This window comes from Acartia tonsa, chromosome 9, assembly GCF_053477335.1.
Source record: "Acartia tonsa isolate MP-2025a chromosome 9, ASM5347733v1, whole genome shotgun sequence".
NCBI classification, from domain to species: Eukaryota; Metazoa; Arthropoda; class Copepoda; order Calanoida; family Acartiidae; genus Acartia; species Acartia tonsa.
This window is the reverse complement of record NC_137268.1, coordinates 40920360-40937699: the sequence shown is the minus strand read 5'-3', so window position 1 is coordinate 40937699 and position 17340 is coordinate 40920360. Positions and strand designations below refer to the sequence as shown.

The window sequence follows — 17340 nt, the reverse complement described above, 5'->3', positions numbered from 1 at the left end:
CGATTTTTGAAATTTAAGATTCCACTTTTGCCTCTCTTGGTGAAGATATCTTTAACAAGAGAGACAAAAGTGGAATCTTATATTTCAAAAATCGTATCGGCGTTGAAGATATCTTCACCAAGAGAGGGGAAAGTGGAAGGGTAGATTACAGTTTTAGAGGGTCCAAACCATAATCATAGATTATATTTCTGCTTCTATAAAAATGGATTCAACTCCCTAACTGTCATAACAATCATTAACACTTTTGTATATTAGTTATTTTGATTTTTGAAGATTCAGAATTCCTATGGACTAGCGAATAAAAAATATAAATATCTCTAATGTAATAAAATGCGCATTTCACTGTACAAATTCATGTTATTTGATGCAAAATGCAAACAGAAAACATTCATATTTTTGTACCTAAGCAACCAAACAATTTTATAAACATTTTGTTATATATCAAATTTGATATTTTTTTTTATTTGCAGTTTATAAATCAGCACTCATTCAAATCACATTGAATTTACATTACAATAATGTGGAAATTATTGAGTAAATTGGTTCCTAGCTTTACATTTGTTTGCTTAATCCTAAGCCAACAAATTGTACCATATTGGGTAATGAATATATTTAAATTAGGTTATTATTTAATATTTTGTCTATATGCTGCTATCATATGGTACTATTATGAATCTATAGATCCTATAAGAAAAACAGTGCTTACCTTTCTAGCCCAAGACATGATCATAGGAATGTGTTTTGTAAGAGGTTATAAACTTTTACAGAATTTGGTTATATTTTTCTTAGAGGATCTGTTAGCCAATGGTTTTAAAAGTTATCCTAACCTTACCTGTTCATTAATGAGCATAATTAACATTGAGTTGGTCAATTTGTGCCTACTTTGGTTAATCTTTGTTTTCAAAATTCTGGCTAAGGTCAACACAACAAACTTTTTGGAAATGGACCATGATAAAGTGAGAAAGATTACAAATGTTTTAATTATCAGTGTAACAATTATAATAACCTTTTTACTAATTCCTTTCTATGGATCTTTGTGTAATAAAGAAGAAGTAGTTAATCTTCTAAAGCGTATTCCTGGTGATTATAAGATGGAGGATTTAAAATCTATTCCACCCTTACAACCTTTATTCGTGTTTCTAATAATATTGACTGTTATCATTTATTATTTAGGGGCAAACACAACTGAAATTAGAAAGAACATTTTTTCCAACATTTTCAAAAACAAAGTTAATGTTAATATCACAAAGACTAATTCCAATGAGATAGCAATAATAGATTTGGAACATGATTCTGATAGTTTAGATACAATTGACAACACAGAGGCATCTGTAACTCTACAAAGTAATGAGGACTCGGGTAGCAGAAATAATAACAACGACAATGGTAATGTCACTGTAACAAGCAATGAAAGTGAACACAATATTTTCAACAAATATGTTGTTACAATTATTGGAATCACTGCACTGATATTTTTAACCGCAGCAAAATTTTACAACGTTCAAGGTATATTTTTTTATATATTGAAAAACAGATAAATTTAAAAAATTGTGTTATTATATGCAAGTGATAAAAAATGAAACTAAACACTATTTGTAAAAATTGGTGCCTTCCCACAAACCGAGTGTCAAACACTAAAATCTAACCTACCCTGGCATCCCAACCCCATTATTCAAATTCTCAAATTAGGAAATTTTAATAACTTGTTTAATTTGTCATTTATGAAAAGAATTGATTTTTTTTATTAAGAGAACTGGTGGCTGTTGCTATTTATCAAAGAATGTTGTGTCTGTCTAATGTTGCTGTCTTGGGTTCATGGTTCCCAGCCAATAATGGCATATGCACACAGAAAATTTTGCTTATTTTTACCGACTTCATAAGTTTGTGCTTGAATTAAATTTTTAATCATTTTATATATTTATTTTAGTTTTAGTAGTGTAATGATGTACAGAAAGCTATGGAAAAATATAAATTAATAATGATGTTTTATATAGTAACTACGTTTTTTACCTTAATTTTATTTAACTTTTATGCTTTAACAACTTCAGAAAGATTCTAATGATCTTTACAAAATTCTTCTCAAAAATTTTTGAATTTTTTTTAACATATTTAATTTTTTATAAAAAAATTTTAAAATAAAGATTCTGAAGGATTGAAACTAAATATGTAATTTGAAGAATCCAAAGTTTATTAATTTTGTGTTTAGTTAAATATGACTATTGGGTCATTGATCATAATAAAAGTCATCTGGACATTTCATATTACTGAGAAGGATATGATTGGTAATTTTGCTTCATGAACCAAATTTGTATTTATTTACTAACCTGTATATTCTGGAAGTTTATCCAGTTGAGAGGATGGACTTCTCTTCAATGCTTTGCCACTTAATAATCCTTTCAACAAAGATAATTTTATAGGGGTATAGTCCCTTTCGTGGAAACTTTTCTTAAGAGACGTTTCTTCGTTCTTTTCACGGTAGCTTTTCTCCTATTTCTAGCCCCTGCGGGGGGATCTAACACTGCGGGGCAAATTGCCTAACCCTGTGGGACAATCACCTAACCTAAATTAACCTATCAAAATCTTTGGAGGGCGGTGATGCCCTCCCCCAAAATAGTTATGAAACTTCCCTGGACCTATGAGAAGCTGCCCTGTAAAGGAGATCCATATCGGTTAATCAGTGGTTAGCGAGATACTTTGGTATACACACACAGACATAGACCCTTTTGCTTTAATATAATGAATTTTGAATTTAATTAAAAGTTATTTAGTAAAGAAGTATAAAATTATCTTTCCTTCGCCACTATTTTTCTCAATATATTCAATATGAATGTTGTCAATTGGTATAGCCACTACTTCACCATCTGCAGCAGCAGTCTTGGAATTAGGTTTATGGCCAGTGTACTCAGGAAGATAGTCTTCATCATAATTATCATAGGAATCAGTATCTGAAACAGTAGTTGCATATTCAGTATGGCTTAGAAACTGATTACTATCCGCCTGATTAGAACCAGTTCTCAGCCATACTGAAATTCATGTTTATCATCGCATTACAGATAATTTTCCATGAATATTAAAAAAGTAATAGATAAAACACAAGTTTTGTTAGCCCCATGGGGCGGAAAAATTTTTCAATTGAATATTTGCGTAAAACTGTCTATAATATGGTGCGATAAATAACTTTTACTTACATATATGTTTTTGCTTTTTTTACTCGAATTTATGGTATTATCCTCTTAGAAATTTTTTTTTCAATTTTGAAAATTTGAGTACCCCCCCCCCCCTCCGACAGCGAACTAAGAACTCTGGCCGCAGCGCTCGGCCCCCATGCCTGCCTAGCCGCAGCGCTCGGTCCCTTTGCCACCTAGCCGCAGCGCTCGGCTCCCTGGCCTAAAACCTAACTTAACCTAAAATAGTTGTTCGTCGTTGTCGGGGGGGGGGGGGGGGGGGAGTAGGGGTATTCAAAATTTCAAGAGGATAACGCCGAATTTATATATCAAATATTTCTTCTGTACATTAAAATTATTTTTAGTCACGGCTAGTAACAAAATCAACCTAACAAGAAAGTGTTCAAAGTTTTCAAGCCAACAAATTAGAAATTGAGTTTATGTTACTTTGGGTACCAGTATAATTCACATCAAAGGACATTCACTATAAATCCAACTGGTACCCAAAGCAGGTTTTCATTGTTATCTTAAAAACTTTGGGTACTTTAGTTAAATCTTGATTGTTAGCAATGTCCAAACTTGTAACTTATAATTGTAATCTACAGTCATTGGGGATAAACATATATTTATCGTCCATTGTCTTATCCCTTAGGATCCCTGGAAGCCATAAAAGCATTTATTTTCTATATTACCTTTTATATTTTATGAAATAAATGTGCAAATATGTTATTTTCTTCAGAGAGAAAGGAGACCATGGACTGTTTAATACACTAGTCCCCAAACTTTTATAAATATTTTCTTATTCAATGGCTTTACAACTTTGCGGACTTGAGAAAATTTTGATTGGTTGGTTCATTTAGTGACATGTCTAAAAATTTGTAATCAATAGGTGGGTAATTTTGTGCAGTAACATTGGGTATGTAAATCAATTTATCGGCCATTGTCTTATCCCTTTAGATCCCAAATATTGTATGAAATAAATGTGCTAATATTTTGTATACCTGCTTTTCTTTTCTCCAGTTGTATTTCCAATTGTAAAGAATCATGCTCTGGAGACTCTGCCTCTAGGGACACAACTCCAGATTCCGCGTTACCACTGAAATCAAAATGTATAAATAACTAGGATGAAAACATCCGTAAAAGAGAAGCTTGACAATCAAACAGTCAAACATTTGAAGTATGAAACAATATCCCTTAATTTAAATTGTATGATGCTTAATACTTACGTCTTCAAACTTGATTAAACCTTAACAATTAGAGGGGGGGCGTTGAACGCCCCCTCCCCCCCCCCCTCCAGTTTTTATCACATTTGCTGTGTGTGAAAGATAGAGGGCTATAACTTGAGATATGATTTGTTGAAAACAGCAAAATATTTCTTTTTATGCCCCTCCCCAATACATTGAATAAAAAAGATTAACGATCATAAATTTCTGTCAATGGTATATGGGTTAAATTAAGTAATACTTTTTTCCTTTTAAAAACTCACTGTATTAATTGGAACTTTTAAGTTTTAAAAAATGTAAAAAAAATGTATGATATTAAACTCAACAGTTAAAACACGCACATGAATCACGCATATTAAAACTGTGTATATTCAGAGAGAGAGAGGGGACAATGATCTGTAACTCTCGTCCCCAAAATTTCATTTTCTTATTCGTTGGTTTAACCCTTTACAGTCGGGCCCCTTGCCGCACCTTAATCAGTCAAGGGGGGGGGGGCGTTGAACGCCCCCCCTTATTATCTCAGTTCCTTTTAGAGCTAGTGCAAGTCCCCTGTTTGATAGTGAATTTCCGACCTTTTATAAGTCTAAGTCAATTTTCGCGTCCTTCACCCTTTTATTTAACAACCTTTGTTTTTAGGTCTTTTTTTACTTAAAAATTTCAAACGGCTGTAATTTTCTTATTTTTGAAGCTAGAAGAAAATTTTTTTTCCAGAAAATGTTTATCTTTATGTAAATTTTACATTAGAAATATCAAAATATAAATTTCAGCGGCCGCAACTGTACTTGGCAGCTGCCAGCCAACGCAGTCAGCGGGAAAACGGCGGCGGATCTTCATGAAATTTTAATACGTTATGTAGACATATAAGAAAGGCTTAAGTTTGAAATTTGAAGTCTCTAAGTCAAAAATTGCGGCCACAGGAGCTTTTTAAAGATTTCTGGAGACCTGGAGGATCAGAATCTGCAGGATCATACCTGGAACCTGAAAGTGACTTGAACACCTGTATTTTATATAAGGATGTACTACTAGAGGATTTTTTAGAATTTTGCTATGATAAAATGCTTTGTTTTAGTCAAAAAAAATATTTTTGCTCTTTACCTGGATGACCCTGCCAGGTTTGCTGGCATCCTGTGCCCGCCAGGATGGAGATATTCAAAAAATTCTAACTCTCAGTTATGTGTCATACCCATACTTAAAAAGTCAAGCAGTTTGGGCTCTTTATCTTTCACACACAGAAAATGAGATAGAAAAAACCGGATGGGGGGGGGGGGGCGTCGCCCCGACCGTTAAGGGTTAATAACTTTGTGGAATTCAGTGATCTTTGATTGGTTCATTAAATTAAGTGTTCAAACATCTCAACAACTAATTTTAATCTACAGAAGGGGGCAAATGTGTGTATCATTATGGGGTTGTACATTATTTATCAGCCATTGTCTTATCCATTTAGATCCCTGGTGTATATTTAACCAGGGAAGGAGAGAATAGTGACGCTTCAATTTAATATTTAATCCGGTACATGTCATAGCAATAGCTATTCATCGTATCGTATTATAGACAGCTTTCCATGGATATTAAAATGAAAAATAATAAGATTAAAACCAGTTTTTTGAGCCCTGAGAGGCCGAAGGCACAGGCTAATAAAATGTGTATTTATTTTTTCTATTTTTATTTTTATATTCACTGAAAATTATATGTAGTTCTATGCTAAACGTGATTTTTCCAGTATGGTGGAGAAAAGGTTTTTATCCAGCGGATATTAATCGGTTTCAAAGCCACACTGAAAAAGTTTAAACACGTCGACATATTGGATCAAACCGCGTAATACATTAAGACACTAAAAATATATTTACAGAAAAAGTTCAGGCAATCAAAATTACTATCAAATTCAGAATTTTAAAAAAAATAATTAAGGATTTTTTCAGTATGGCTTCCAAACCGATTGGTAACCCCTTGGATTAGAACCGGTTCTCAGCCATACTGAAAAATTATGCATCGGGCTAAAAACTGGTTCAAATCTAATGATTTTTTTAATATCTGCGGAAAAACTGTCTATAATACGATGCGATAAATAACTAAACCACAATTTTGTTATCCTTAAATTCTTGATATTTGAATATGTAAAATTGCATTGAAAAAGCTTTTAACGGATTATTATATTTTTCCATGCGAGTCCACAACGAAACATTGACAGATATTCAAAAAAAAATAAGAATTTAAAATATATTACATTTTGTAAATATACTTTCGTATTGTATTTTAAGTAGCGGAGCTACAAATTAGGTGACTATGTCCTTCTGTCCTTCCTTCTGTCTATTTAGCTTCGGTTTTCCGTTCTTTATCATATTAGTAAAACAAATCTCCTCTAAAGTGAAAAAAAACCTCTATTTAGCTTCTTTGCTCTAAGCACTGGACGGGAAAGCACCTATCCATTGAACTATCTCTCTCTTTATCTCAAGGCTAAAGTAATGAATCTACATAGAAATATTGATTCTTAGACACAATGTGATAAGCAAAGCATCTCTATAATCAAGTCTTAAAATGTAAGTATAAGTATCCTGTATTTAGGTGAATTTTAAATTGTTGAGCCTCGATTTATAGATGAACTAGCGGATCGACCCTAGCCTTTAGGGGCTTTGCCTAAAGAAGTAATAAAAAATATTAAGTACTTTTGGTGCTGCGACCATTAATTTTACAATTATCTTAAATTAATTACCTAACAAAAAAAATGGGGGCGGGGGTTTGTTTTTGGGAGTGTTGTGGGTGTCCCACTCCCAAGAAAATTGCCTAAAACCACCACAGGATCAGTAGGTATATTCACTGAAGAGTTAAATCAAATCGGTTATGTGGTTACCGAGATCTTAATAGACGGACAGACGGACGGACGGACAGACATCAAGCTACTTTGTATTATAAGATTACGAAATTGGATCAAAACATAACATTACAAGACATCATGTTTCAATTGATTAAAATGATTAAAATATGTCTGTGCATGAGAGAAAAAGATGGATTGGAGTAATGCATATTTTATACACGAATACGTTTTGGTGCTTTAACACAAAGTGACAGTTGAACATGTTTATAAATAGTTTTTTTTCTTTCTTTGCCAAAGCTCTGCAGCGTGTCCTTAATGTGGTGCACTAATCCTGTGGGAATACCCAGCAGTATCCAATATAACCTAACCTAAAGCAATAAACAAACAAACGAAAAACTCACCATTCTTTTTTTAATATATTTCAAAATTAGGTGGTAACAAGGACAATTATGTCTATATGCAGTAACAGCAAGTCATATTTGTTTTCATATATTAGTTTAAGCTTTGTATACGTAAACAAGGATGGCAACATCCATAAGAGCAAAGCTCTAAACCGGTAGGACAAACGAACATTAACATTAATAGAGTGCCACAACTGAAAAACCAGAACATAAATGTATTAATGTCGAATCAAAATTGTAAGTAAATTTGTTGAAAACTGCTTAAATACAGAATAATGTTTAAGGACATACTTAAGTTTTTAGAACTTGATTATAGAGATGCTTCGCATATAACATTGTAATTTGTTGTCCCAGGAATTAGTATTCTAAAAATCAGATCAATCGGATAATTTTATCACATAAAAATTTGTTGTTAAAAACTTTTATTTGAAACTGCCATCCAATCTTTTGCAGAAACTTTCGTTGATATTTTAAATAAAAAGATTTAAGAATATTTTCAAAAACCCAAAGAATTTTTCATTTTAGGAAGATTTTTTGTTCATATTTTGGAAGATTTGTATTACCTTTGATATTCATTTGATATTTGTTCTTCAGCATTGTCGAAGGTAATTGCTTTTCCACCTATAATGTATTTTAAATATAATAATTCAATTTTAAATGACATAGTAGGCATAATCAAAATTTCAAAAAACCTCTAACATTGATGTGATTAAAAATGAGTATTCCTTTTATCTATCTCTTTAGCTCTCAATCTATATTTCTATTATCTACCCATATCTAGATAAATTGTGTTGCTGCCACTTGTACAACTAGCAAAAATATGGTCACTGTGTCTTTGTCAAACAGTTGTTGAGTTTTTGCCAATTTCTTTTTTTGCTGTATTTTTTGCAATAATTTTTTTATCCACTGTCAAAATTACACCTTTACTGCTATCTTAAACACATTTTTATTGTCATTTTCACACCAATTAAATTCAACGAGGCTGTCAAATTCACAGTTTTCACAACAAAAATGAATATCTATGGATGAATTTATAAATAATATTTACCTCTTTTAAGTCTTTCTCCTTCTTCACTGAAGACTTCATCTATTTCACTTGATAGAAAAATGTCGCCTTCGTTATCACTGTTTTTTTTTATATCAAGCTTATTACAATATGGTTGATAGATTAATAGACCTTACCCTTGTTTCTAACTCAGTCCTTACCATTTGAGCATGGAAATAAGAGACCTATTAATCGTTAAGACATAACAGTTCCGCCTTAATCTTGGATATAGACTTTAAAATGTTTAGAGTTCTGATGGGGCACTTAAAGACCTTACTATAGACACCTTTCTAACACATTCCTAGCCAATTTAGCAGAAAAAACAAAGACCCGGCAAGCATCAAGAACTAGACAAAGCTGCCATGTACCAATTATCTATCCATAGTAAGCTTAATTGATATTTTTTTTAAAATTATAGTTTTAATGGACATACATAATGAGATGGTTGTATGGTTGAAGATGGATATAAAGATAAATAGATAAATATATAGCCAAAAATATAAAACATACAAAAGACAGTATTTATCGAATATATAATAATAAGCTAATTTCCTAGATGGATAGTTATGCTTCACTCTTTTCTTGTACTTCTTTACTTTCTTTTTCTTGGGCAGGACGTGTCTTGGAGATACGTGGACTGTTTGTTTGTCAGACAGACTAACTACATCACTTTCTGATACTAGAATAGATATATAGATGGATATATTCGTTGTTAGATTCTTGGACAGGCTAACTACATCACTTTCTGATACTAGAATAGATAGATAGATGGATATATTGAGAGTTAGATTGATATATTTGTTGTTAGATTCTTGGACAGGCTAACTACATCACTCTCTGATACTAGAATAGATAGATAGATAAATATATTTGTTGTTAGATTCTTGGACGGACTAACTACATCACTTTCTGATACTAGAATAGATAGATAAATGGATATATTGTGAGATAGATAGATACATAAAAAGATAAATTAGATGTTTGATTTTCTGACAGGTTAACTACTAGAATAGATAGATAGATGGATTGATTGAGAGATATACATATATCTAATAGAAAGGTTAATGCATTTTTTGCTTCTCAGTTGGCTTACTATAGAAATTTCTGTTACTATAATAGATAGATGGATAGATTTTGAGATAAATATATAGAGCAAATTATAATATACATGAGATTGCCCCCCTAAAAACTTTAGAACCTCTCAGTTTACCCCTGAGTAAATGGATAAAATGATACATATCATTGATATATAGATAATGCAGTAATATGCTAGCTTCGATGATTCTTATGTTTTAATATTTTTATGATATAATAAAATTGGTAAATGGTGTTACATATTGTGTAAATATTCTCATATTATGGTTTCAGAGAAAAATGGAAAGTAAAATACACAAAAATGGTAATATTAAGGTTTTTAGGGAAGAGATTGTTTGTGTGGTACTTAACACAAAAAAATTTTCATTCCTACTTTTAAGGGTATTCCATTAATGCCTTTTCAATAAAACAGTAGTAAGGCGATTATAAATTTTCCTATTTGTTTGGATAACGAATAAGAATGTTATTATAAAACTTTGGGGACTAGTCTAAAACTAAACAAAATACGTCCAATAGTAACCTGCTCGTTTGATTGAATATATGAACATATTATTTTTCTTTTATCCGTGATTTTAATTGTGCTACTTTAAATCATATCATCTCAATTAATGGTCTTAACGTGATAAAATTGCAATTATTTACATAATATGATATTTTGTTTTAATAATGTAGCTGCAAAGTCGATAATAAGTCAGTTATTACCACTTTTATTAGATAATGCGCCAGATTTTCAGGTACTCTAATAAAGTCATTTACGAAGCTGGCTAAAAAAACGATACCACACAACCACCCCTATTACTAACTCCCATCCCCTCCTTCTGGATGTACGAGCTGACCAATAAAGAGGTCCATACAATCAATCTAATTACCACGTATATACTATATCCATTGACAAGAACAATGTACACAAAAATTATGTCAGATACTGACAGACATATAGATTGATAAACAAATGAACATAAAGCCAGACAAACATCCTATTTCTTTGTAGTATAAAATTCAAATAATGATACATAGACAGAACACTTAAATTTTTCCAGGAATTATTATGGATTGCAATTCACTGATAAATTATAATTGATCTTGATTAATTTCAATATTAAATTAAATATTTTATCAAAGCGAAGCTAACTTGTAAAAAGGGGCTTTCTGTTTTTCAATTCGGATGAAATGTATTTTTTGAAATCATAAAATAGGAAAATATCATATCATAAACAATTTTCCGTGTTTTTTTTAGTATGTCTCGAAACAGGTTCTAATTAATCGTTGCAATACTGGGCTTTGCCCCTTGCCTCTGAAGGCTTCGCCCCAATAGGTAATGGTAATTCCCCCTCTCAAAAATTACTTCAGGCAAAATTAAAAAAAAATATAATTTTTTGGTGGGGAAGGTTTTTTTGGGGGGAAGGTTAGGGGTGTCCCACCCCCAAGAAAATAGCTTAAAACCACCACAGGAGCAGTAGGTATATTCTCTGAAGAGCAGAGCCCATTCGGATTAGTGGTTACTGAGATCTTAAGCTTCGGATAAACTGACGGACAGACAGATAGACATCATTCTACTTTGTATTATAGATTACGATGTATTTTTATCAAATTCAACTATAATATATACTATTTTTCAGTTTTATAAGCTTGTAGCTGTATCATCCTTGTTTTAACAATGATTATCGTCTTTTAGGAACTGTTTATTTTATTAAATTTATTAGTAAAATCTCGTAATTTACAGTTGGTCCGCCATAACCCTCCCCCATCCAGAACAATTCTTTCTTAAAATTAAAAAAAAAATGTTTGTAGTCCATGTTTGCATTGCGGGGCTCCACATTACATAACCTTACTTAACCACCAATGGATTGATCTACTGAATTGATGATTTTTTTTTATTTGTATTGAATTTCAATTTAATACAAACTATTAGCTTATCCCTTAAGATCCCCGCACCTAATCTAATAATATATTCATAAAAAAATGTTTACCTAAAAAAATTTTGCTTGCAGTCCACTGAATTAGCCTGAGGGAATTTGCCAATTTGCATTATGTATTTAATATGGAAAATTGATTGTCGATTAGCAACGCAGCAATAATATTTTATGAAATGATCATAATTACATAAAGATTCATTATAAAAGGAGGTTTTTTTCTCACTATGAAGCATTTTTTCGTATCACATTTAATTCTCAGAAATTTTGGTGATAAGATAAATGACAATAACGCCAATAAGATGCATTGACAAGAATAATAGTTTTTTATTGCATCTTATTATGTACAGCTTTCCGGGGATATTAAAATAAAAAAATAAAACCCGTTTTGTTAGACCCGAGGGACCGAAGGTCCGGTCTGATAAAACTAATATTAGTTTTATTAGTTTTGAATATTTGAAGAAAATTGTCTGTAATACGATGCTAGACGTGATTTTTCATTACGGCTAAGGACTGATTATAAACCATTGGATATTAATCGGCTTAGAATCCATGCTGGAAATGCTTTTATTTTATTTTAATTACACTTCCAAAAAAACCTATTTAGAAACTAATCATCAGAAACAACATAGAGCTCAGCATGAAAAAACATCAATAAACAAATTACAAAAAAATTGACAAAAATATACTGTTCACATACTTAATGCCTTAGCGCAACTACTTTATAATATATACTGCATAATTAGCATTATGAGAATCTATTTAGTTTAATGACATTTATAATTAGGTTTTATGGAAAGTTATCCGCGGAAAGGAATAAAAAATCCTATTCAATTGATTATTAGGTACAGATATTATAATTAACTATCTAAAATAGTTTACGTTAGTCAGCATAGGTTCCTTCCTTACTACTTTGCAGATATCCTATTTTGCTTTGGTATTGGTATGGGATTTGGCATACTTGTCTTATAGAAAAATAAGTTTTTCAACTAATTCTTAGTTTTAATTTTATATTACTGCACTGTTGATAATAAGTTTGTTATCCTTTTGATCCTTTTACGATAGATGTCATCCTTGTTTTATAAATAATTCAGCATGATATCAACCTTATGGTAAAATATTTATATAGTTTTTCTTTATTATTGCTATGTGATTTATAATAGATGTCATCCTTGTTTAATAAATAAGTTGGCAAGATCTGAACATAATTGTAAAAATGATTATATATTTTTACAAATCTATTTCTGGTATAGCGTTTCTTTAATAACACAAACTAAATTTTGTTTTTAAAGAATCCAAAAAGATTAAAATATTTTCAATTAATATTATAAGAACAATAAAGTACAAGGCATCTCTTTAATCAAGTCCTGTATTTACCCGATTATGCAACAAATTTATAGTAATTTGTTTTATACCTTTTAGTTAATATTCTGCACATTATAAAGTTATGACACTCTACAAGTTTTCATGTTCGCTTGTTCTACCGTATGAAATTTCATTTTAGTAAAAAAGTAAAAATCTATATTGCATAAATTTTTGCATACTTGAATAAACAACTATTCTGAATATGATATTAATAGTCAGTGGTTTTTTGAATAATAATGACGAATATGGTGAAAATTTTATAAACATGCATTAAAAAAATGTACTTATCTACAAGGATGATAACAAACATTAAGCTAACTTTATAACTTAATATCTATATTAATCTATAATCATCAAAGTAGTTTTATTTATTTATCAATTTTTTTTCTCCTTTTTGTTTCATTTTTGCTAGAAAAAAGACTTTAGATTTATTATAAAGCCACTAGGAAATGCTTTTTTAAAATCATATCTTAATATATAAAAAAGTAAGCTTTTTTGTCTGTAGTGAGGGATCTCGCTGAACTGATATGGTTCTACTTTACATTGCAGCTTTTAAAAGGTTCAGAGAAGGTATTTAAATATTTTTGGGAAGGTTATATCCACTTTTCCAAAATTATCCCACCTTCACAAAAGAAATAAAACCTAAATTAATATGGGGGCGGACATTCCACCCCCAACCACACCTTAAAGGCCCCTAGAGGCTTCTAGCGGCGTAGCCGGCCGCTAGTTTGCAAAAAAAGGAAAATCCATCAAGGAAAACATAACAAATATTGTAAAAGAATATATTAAAAATGTAGATATTGCAAAAAAAAGTTTTTTTTACATTTACAACGCATTTAAAAGAATAGAATGTATTGTACTTTCTTTCTTTTTTCCAGGGCTCGGCAGTCACAGTCGCGCGGCTAACAGTAGTCTCAAAATTATTCACGCAGCAGTTCCAGCTAGTAATTAAGCCTCACTGAGTATAAAATCGGAATTTCTTGGTATTCCAGATTTCTTGACTTCAACTATCTTTGATTACATATGTATATTGTATGATTTTCTTTTCGCAATTATTGAATTTTTTTAGAAGCTCCTTCAAGGACAGGCTCAGCACTCTTAAAGCTTTAGTCAAGTGTAAATATTTGAAGAAAAAAGTAATTGATATCATATATTCATTGTTTCCAACAAAGTTAGAAAAAAGCTTTTAAAAGTTAAACAAAATAAAATGTATTGAAATGTTATTCATTTTGAGAGGCAAAACTTTTTGAATTTAGGGTATATCTGTCCGAAAGCTATGTTAGTTCAGGCATTCTTGAATCGTCTTTCTGATTATGATTCTTGTACCAAAAAGGTACAATTTTGAAAGCCTGTAACTCTATAAACATTGCAAGTAAGTCAGTATGTTGATGTTTTTAAGCATTATAAAACTACATAATTGTTTACTTGATATAACTATTCTTTCAGGTTGATTTTAAAGTATGTTTAAAATATGTTCTAATTCAAAGAAAGTAATGAAGCAATTTACATAAGTATTAACATGAATTCTAAATAATTTTTCGCGCATTTTTCGTCATCCTTGTTCTTAACTTCAAATATTAATATTTTACGTCAAATATAAGGCCACCCATTTAAATGAATTGAGCAACGGGTTTGAATGAAAGAAAAATAGAATATATTTATAAAAGTTAACAGCAAGTTTATATTGTCTCATTGCGTATTCATTAAACTAAACGAATGTTGCTAAGCAGTTGTAAGTATGTTGGTTTAGTAATCTAAACTATTTTGATCAAATAACAAACAAATAGTAGACGTACAATTAGTTATGACTAAAGAATCTTTGCAAAAAAAATGAAACAATGCAATTTTTAAAATGCAAATATGTTTCTTTTTTGTGTATTTACATATCTTTGTAAAATATGAAAAACAAATGTAAATATGTAAAATCATTCAAAAAAAAGAAATGTTTCTAAACTCTTAGGTTATAAAGAACAAAAATTAGCAAAATATTTTGTCTTTCAGAGTACAGTTTTAAAAGGGCATTTGTATTAATCATTAGAGTAAAACAAAAGGGGGAGGGGAGACTTTCAATTGGGTCTTTGAAAATCAACCAATAGCGTCGGGAATATTAACACAGCCAAGTCGCCACACTAGAGCAAAAAGCAATTTGCAAGCAGACGAGAAAGGTCCCCAACAGGGTGATCCAGGTAGTTGGTTGGTTATACATCTATAGTATAGATTTATTTATATGCCTAAAAGTGTCTATTGACCACACAATCTACCTATATACTTTTAAAAATAAATTGAATTTGATTGAATTTAAGGAGGGGTGATTTTCGTTAAAGTAATCGTGTTTTACCCTAGCTAGGCTATATTAGGTTAAATTGGTTACAGGGTTTCCCCGCATGGTTGAGGCACTGCAAGTTTAGGTCCCAAAAGATTAGGGCCTCCTGCTGGGGTAAGGCATGTATACATCTATTTCTTTGAACTCACCTTCATCAAAAAGTTGTTCTTCGGTCAGTTCTTGGATAGTTTTAGTCTCAGAACCACTAAACAAAAAATATATTTCTTAAATGAGCCATAGGTCAAAAATATATAGAGAAACTAGCGGCTACGCCCTAGCCATCCAGAGGGAGGCTCCTTATTTAAAATGGAGGCAGGAAGGAGCTAAAAAAATAGCTTAAGTCATCTCAGGTTTTGTATCTGACATAAGCAGCCAAAAACTATCACGGGACCTATTTGAAATTTACCTAAAATTTTGCACACAATCAGCTTAGAAATTATTGAGATCTTAAGCTTCAGACAAAAAAAAACTTTCAGCTTTATTATATTGGATATTTTGCTCAAGCACTAGATTTCAAATTATAAAAAATTACAGAGACTTTCTAAAACTCCCATGATTATGGTGCTATTTCAAAGAAATTTTTGCTGAGGCGAGATATTTTTTTTTATTCAAAGATTGTAAAGAAACATTTTATCCTAATTATCATTACCTCGTAAGGGCGGGATTCTCCTTCGATTTTAAGTGATCATCTAGAGAACCCAGAGCATTATCCATGTGTAATGGTATGCGATATTAGGTTTAGTAACATCCAACAGACAACCAAACCTTTGATTGCACGACCGTTGTCTGAGAGGTCGCGCACCTGAAATAGCAGCAGTAGGAACCATTTTTATGTCTTTAGTTATGACGCGGTGTTGGTCCGAGATTCGAACCTATCACCTTACTGAGAGGATGCGCTACGTGTTGAGCAACGATCGCGGGTTTGTTTCCATTACTGACAGTCAAACAACAGATAGTCAAACACATAAAAAGAATCCTACCTAACATTCCATACAGCAAAGCTGACAAAAATAGTAAGACCTAAAACAACGTTACGCATTTTGATTCACTTCTCTAGTAAGCTCTGAAATATAAATATATAGATTAATACTTACAATAATTTTTTTTTTAATGTGTTATTATCAAGCGAAGAGTGTCAGAACTAAAAAAAGCAGAACATAAATGTACAAGTATAATCAAAATAAATCAAATCAAATAAATTTGTTGCTAAATTTCCTTAATAACGAATACTGTTTAGGGACATACTTATTTTAGGACTTGATAATAGAGATGGATTTCATATAACATTTTACCTTGTTTTAGTAGGAATAATTAGAAAAATTCAAATTATTAACTATTCCAAAAATAGGATAATTATATCACAACATTAATTATTGTCAAAAATATTTAAAATCAACATATTTTAGATCGACCTTAGGTCTTTCAAATAGCGATTATAGCAGGGAGTAAGTGAGGGGACAATTGATCGAATATTTAATTTTTAGGAGTCTCAGACTTTGGGGACTGGCTTAAAGGGAATGTGCAAGAATTTAGCAGTTTCTGACTGAGTTTTGGGACTTGCGCATGAAATGCCGCTACTCGTTATGTATGTTTTGAATATTGCAGACGGGGAGAAGGGATAAAGGAAGTGGGGGCAAGGGAAATAAACACTCGTTGTGTTAGTTTGGAATGTAGCAGACGGGGAGAAGGGAGGTGGGGGCAAGGGGCAAGGGGCAAGGGAAATAAACAGAATAAAAAGGGGCAGTCATATTCTTGCTAGCAGCTGGCCGGGTCCAATAATCTTTTAATATAAAAATCACACCAAAAAATCTCAATATATTTCATCAAAAACAAGTTGTGATTTCACTTTACATGACGCTATGGAAATCTATTATTCAACTAACAATCCCTTTATAATTTCCTACAAATTTATTGGATTAAACTGGATTTCATGCCCTTTCTTTGATAACTCTTATATTGAATTAATTGCCCATTGTCCCCTCCCTTACTCCCTGGATTA

General features: G+C 31.4%; 1 protein-coding gene across 3 annotated transcripts in view; it reads right to left on the bottom strand.

The window, feature by feature from the left end:
• LOC145328947 (uncharacterized) overlaps positions 1 to 16406 on the bottom strand; it is a 38286-nt gene extending 21880 nt beyond the window's left edge. For all 3 annotated transcript variants that reach the window (XM_080172913.1, XM_080172914.1, XM_080172916.1), the window contains exons 1-8: positions 16322 to 16406; positions 15491 to 15546; positions 9200 to 9324; positions 8649 to 8727; positions 8164 to 8221; positions 4166 to 4260; positions 2796 to 2945; positions 2325 to 2396 (exon numbers count right to left, since the gene is read on the bottom strand). In XM_080172913.1, coding sequence (XP_080029039.1) covers positions 2325 to 2396; positions 2796 to 2945; positions 4166 to 4260; positions 8164 to 8221; positions 8649 to 8727; positions 9200 to 9324; positions 15491 to 15546; positions 16322 to 16380 — 694 coding nt within the window. In that variant the 5' untranslated portion in view covers positions 16381 to 16406. The remainder of the gene's footprint in view (positions 1 to 2324; positions 2397 to 2795; positions 2946 to 4165; positions 4261 to 8163; positions 8222 to 8648; positions 8728 to 9199; positions 9325 to 15490; positions 15547 to 16321) is intronic.
• Between the last annotated feature and the right edge of the window lie 934 nt (positions 16407 to 17340).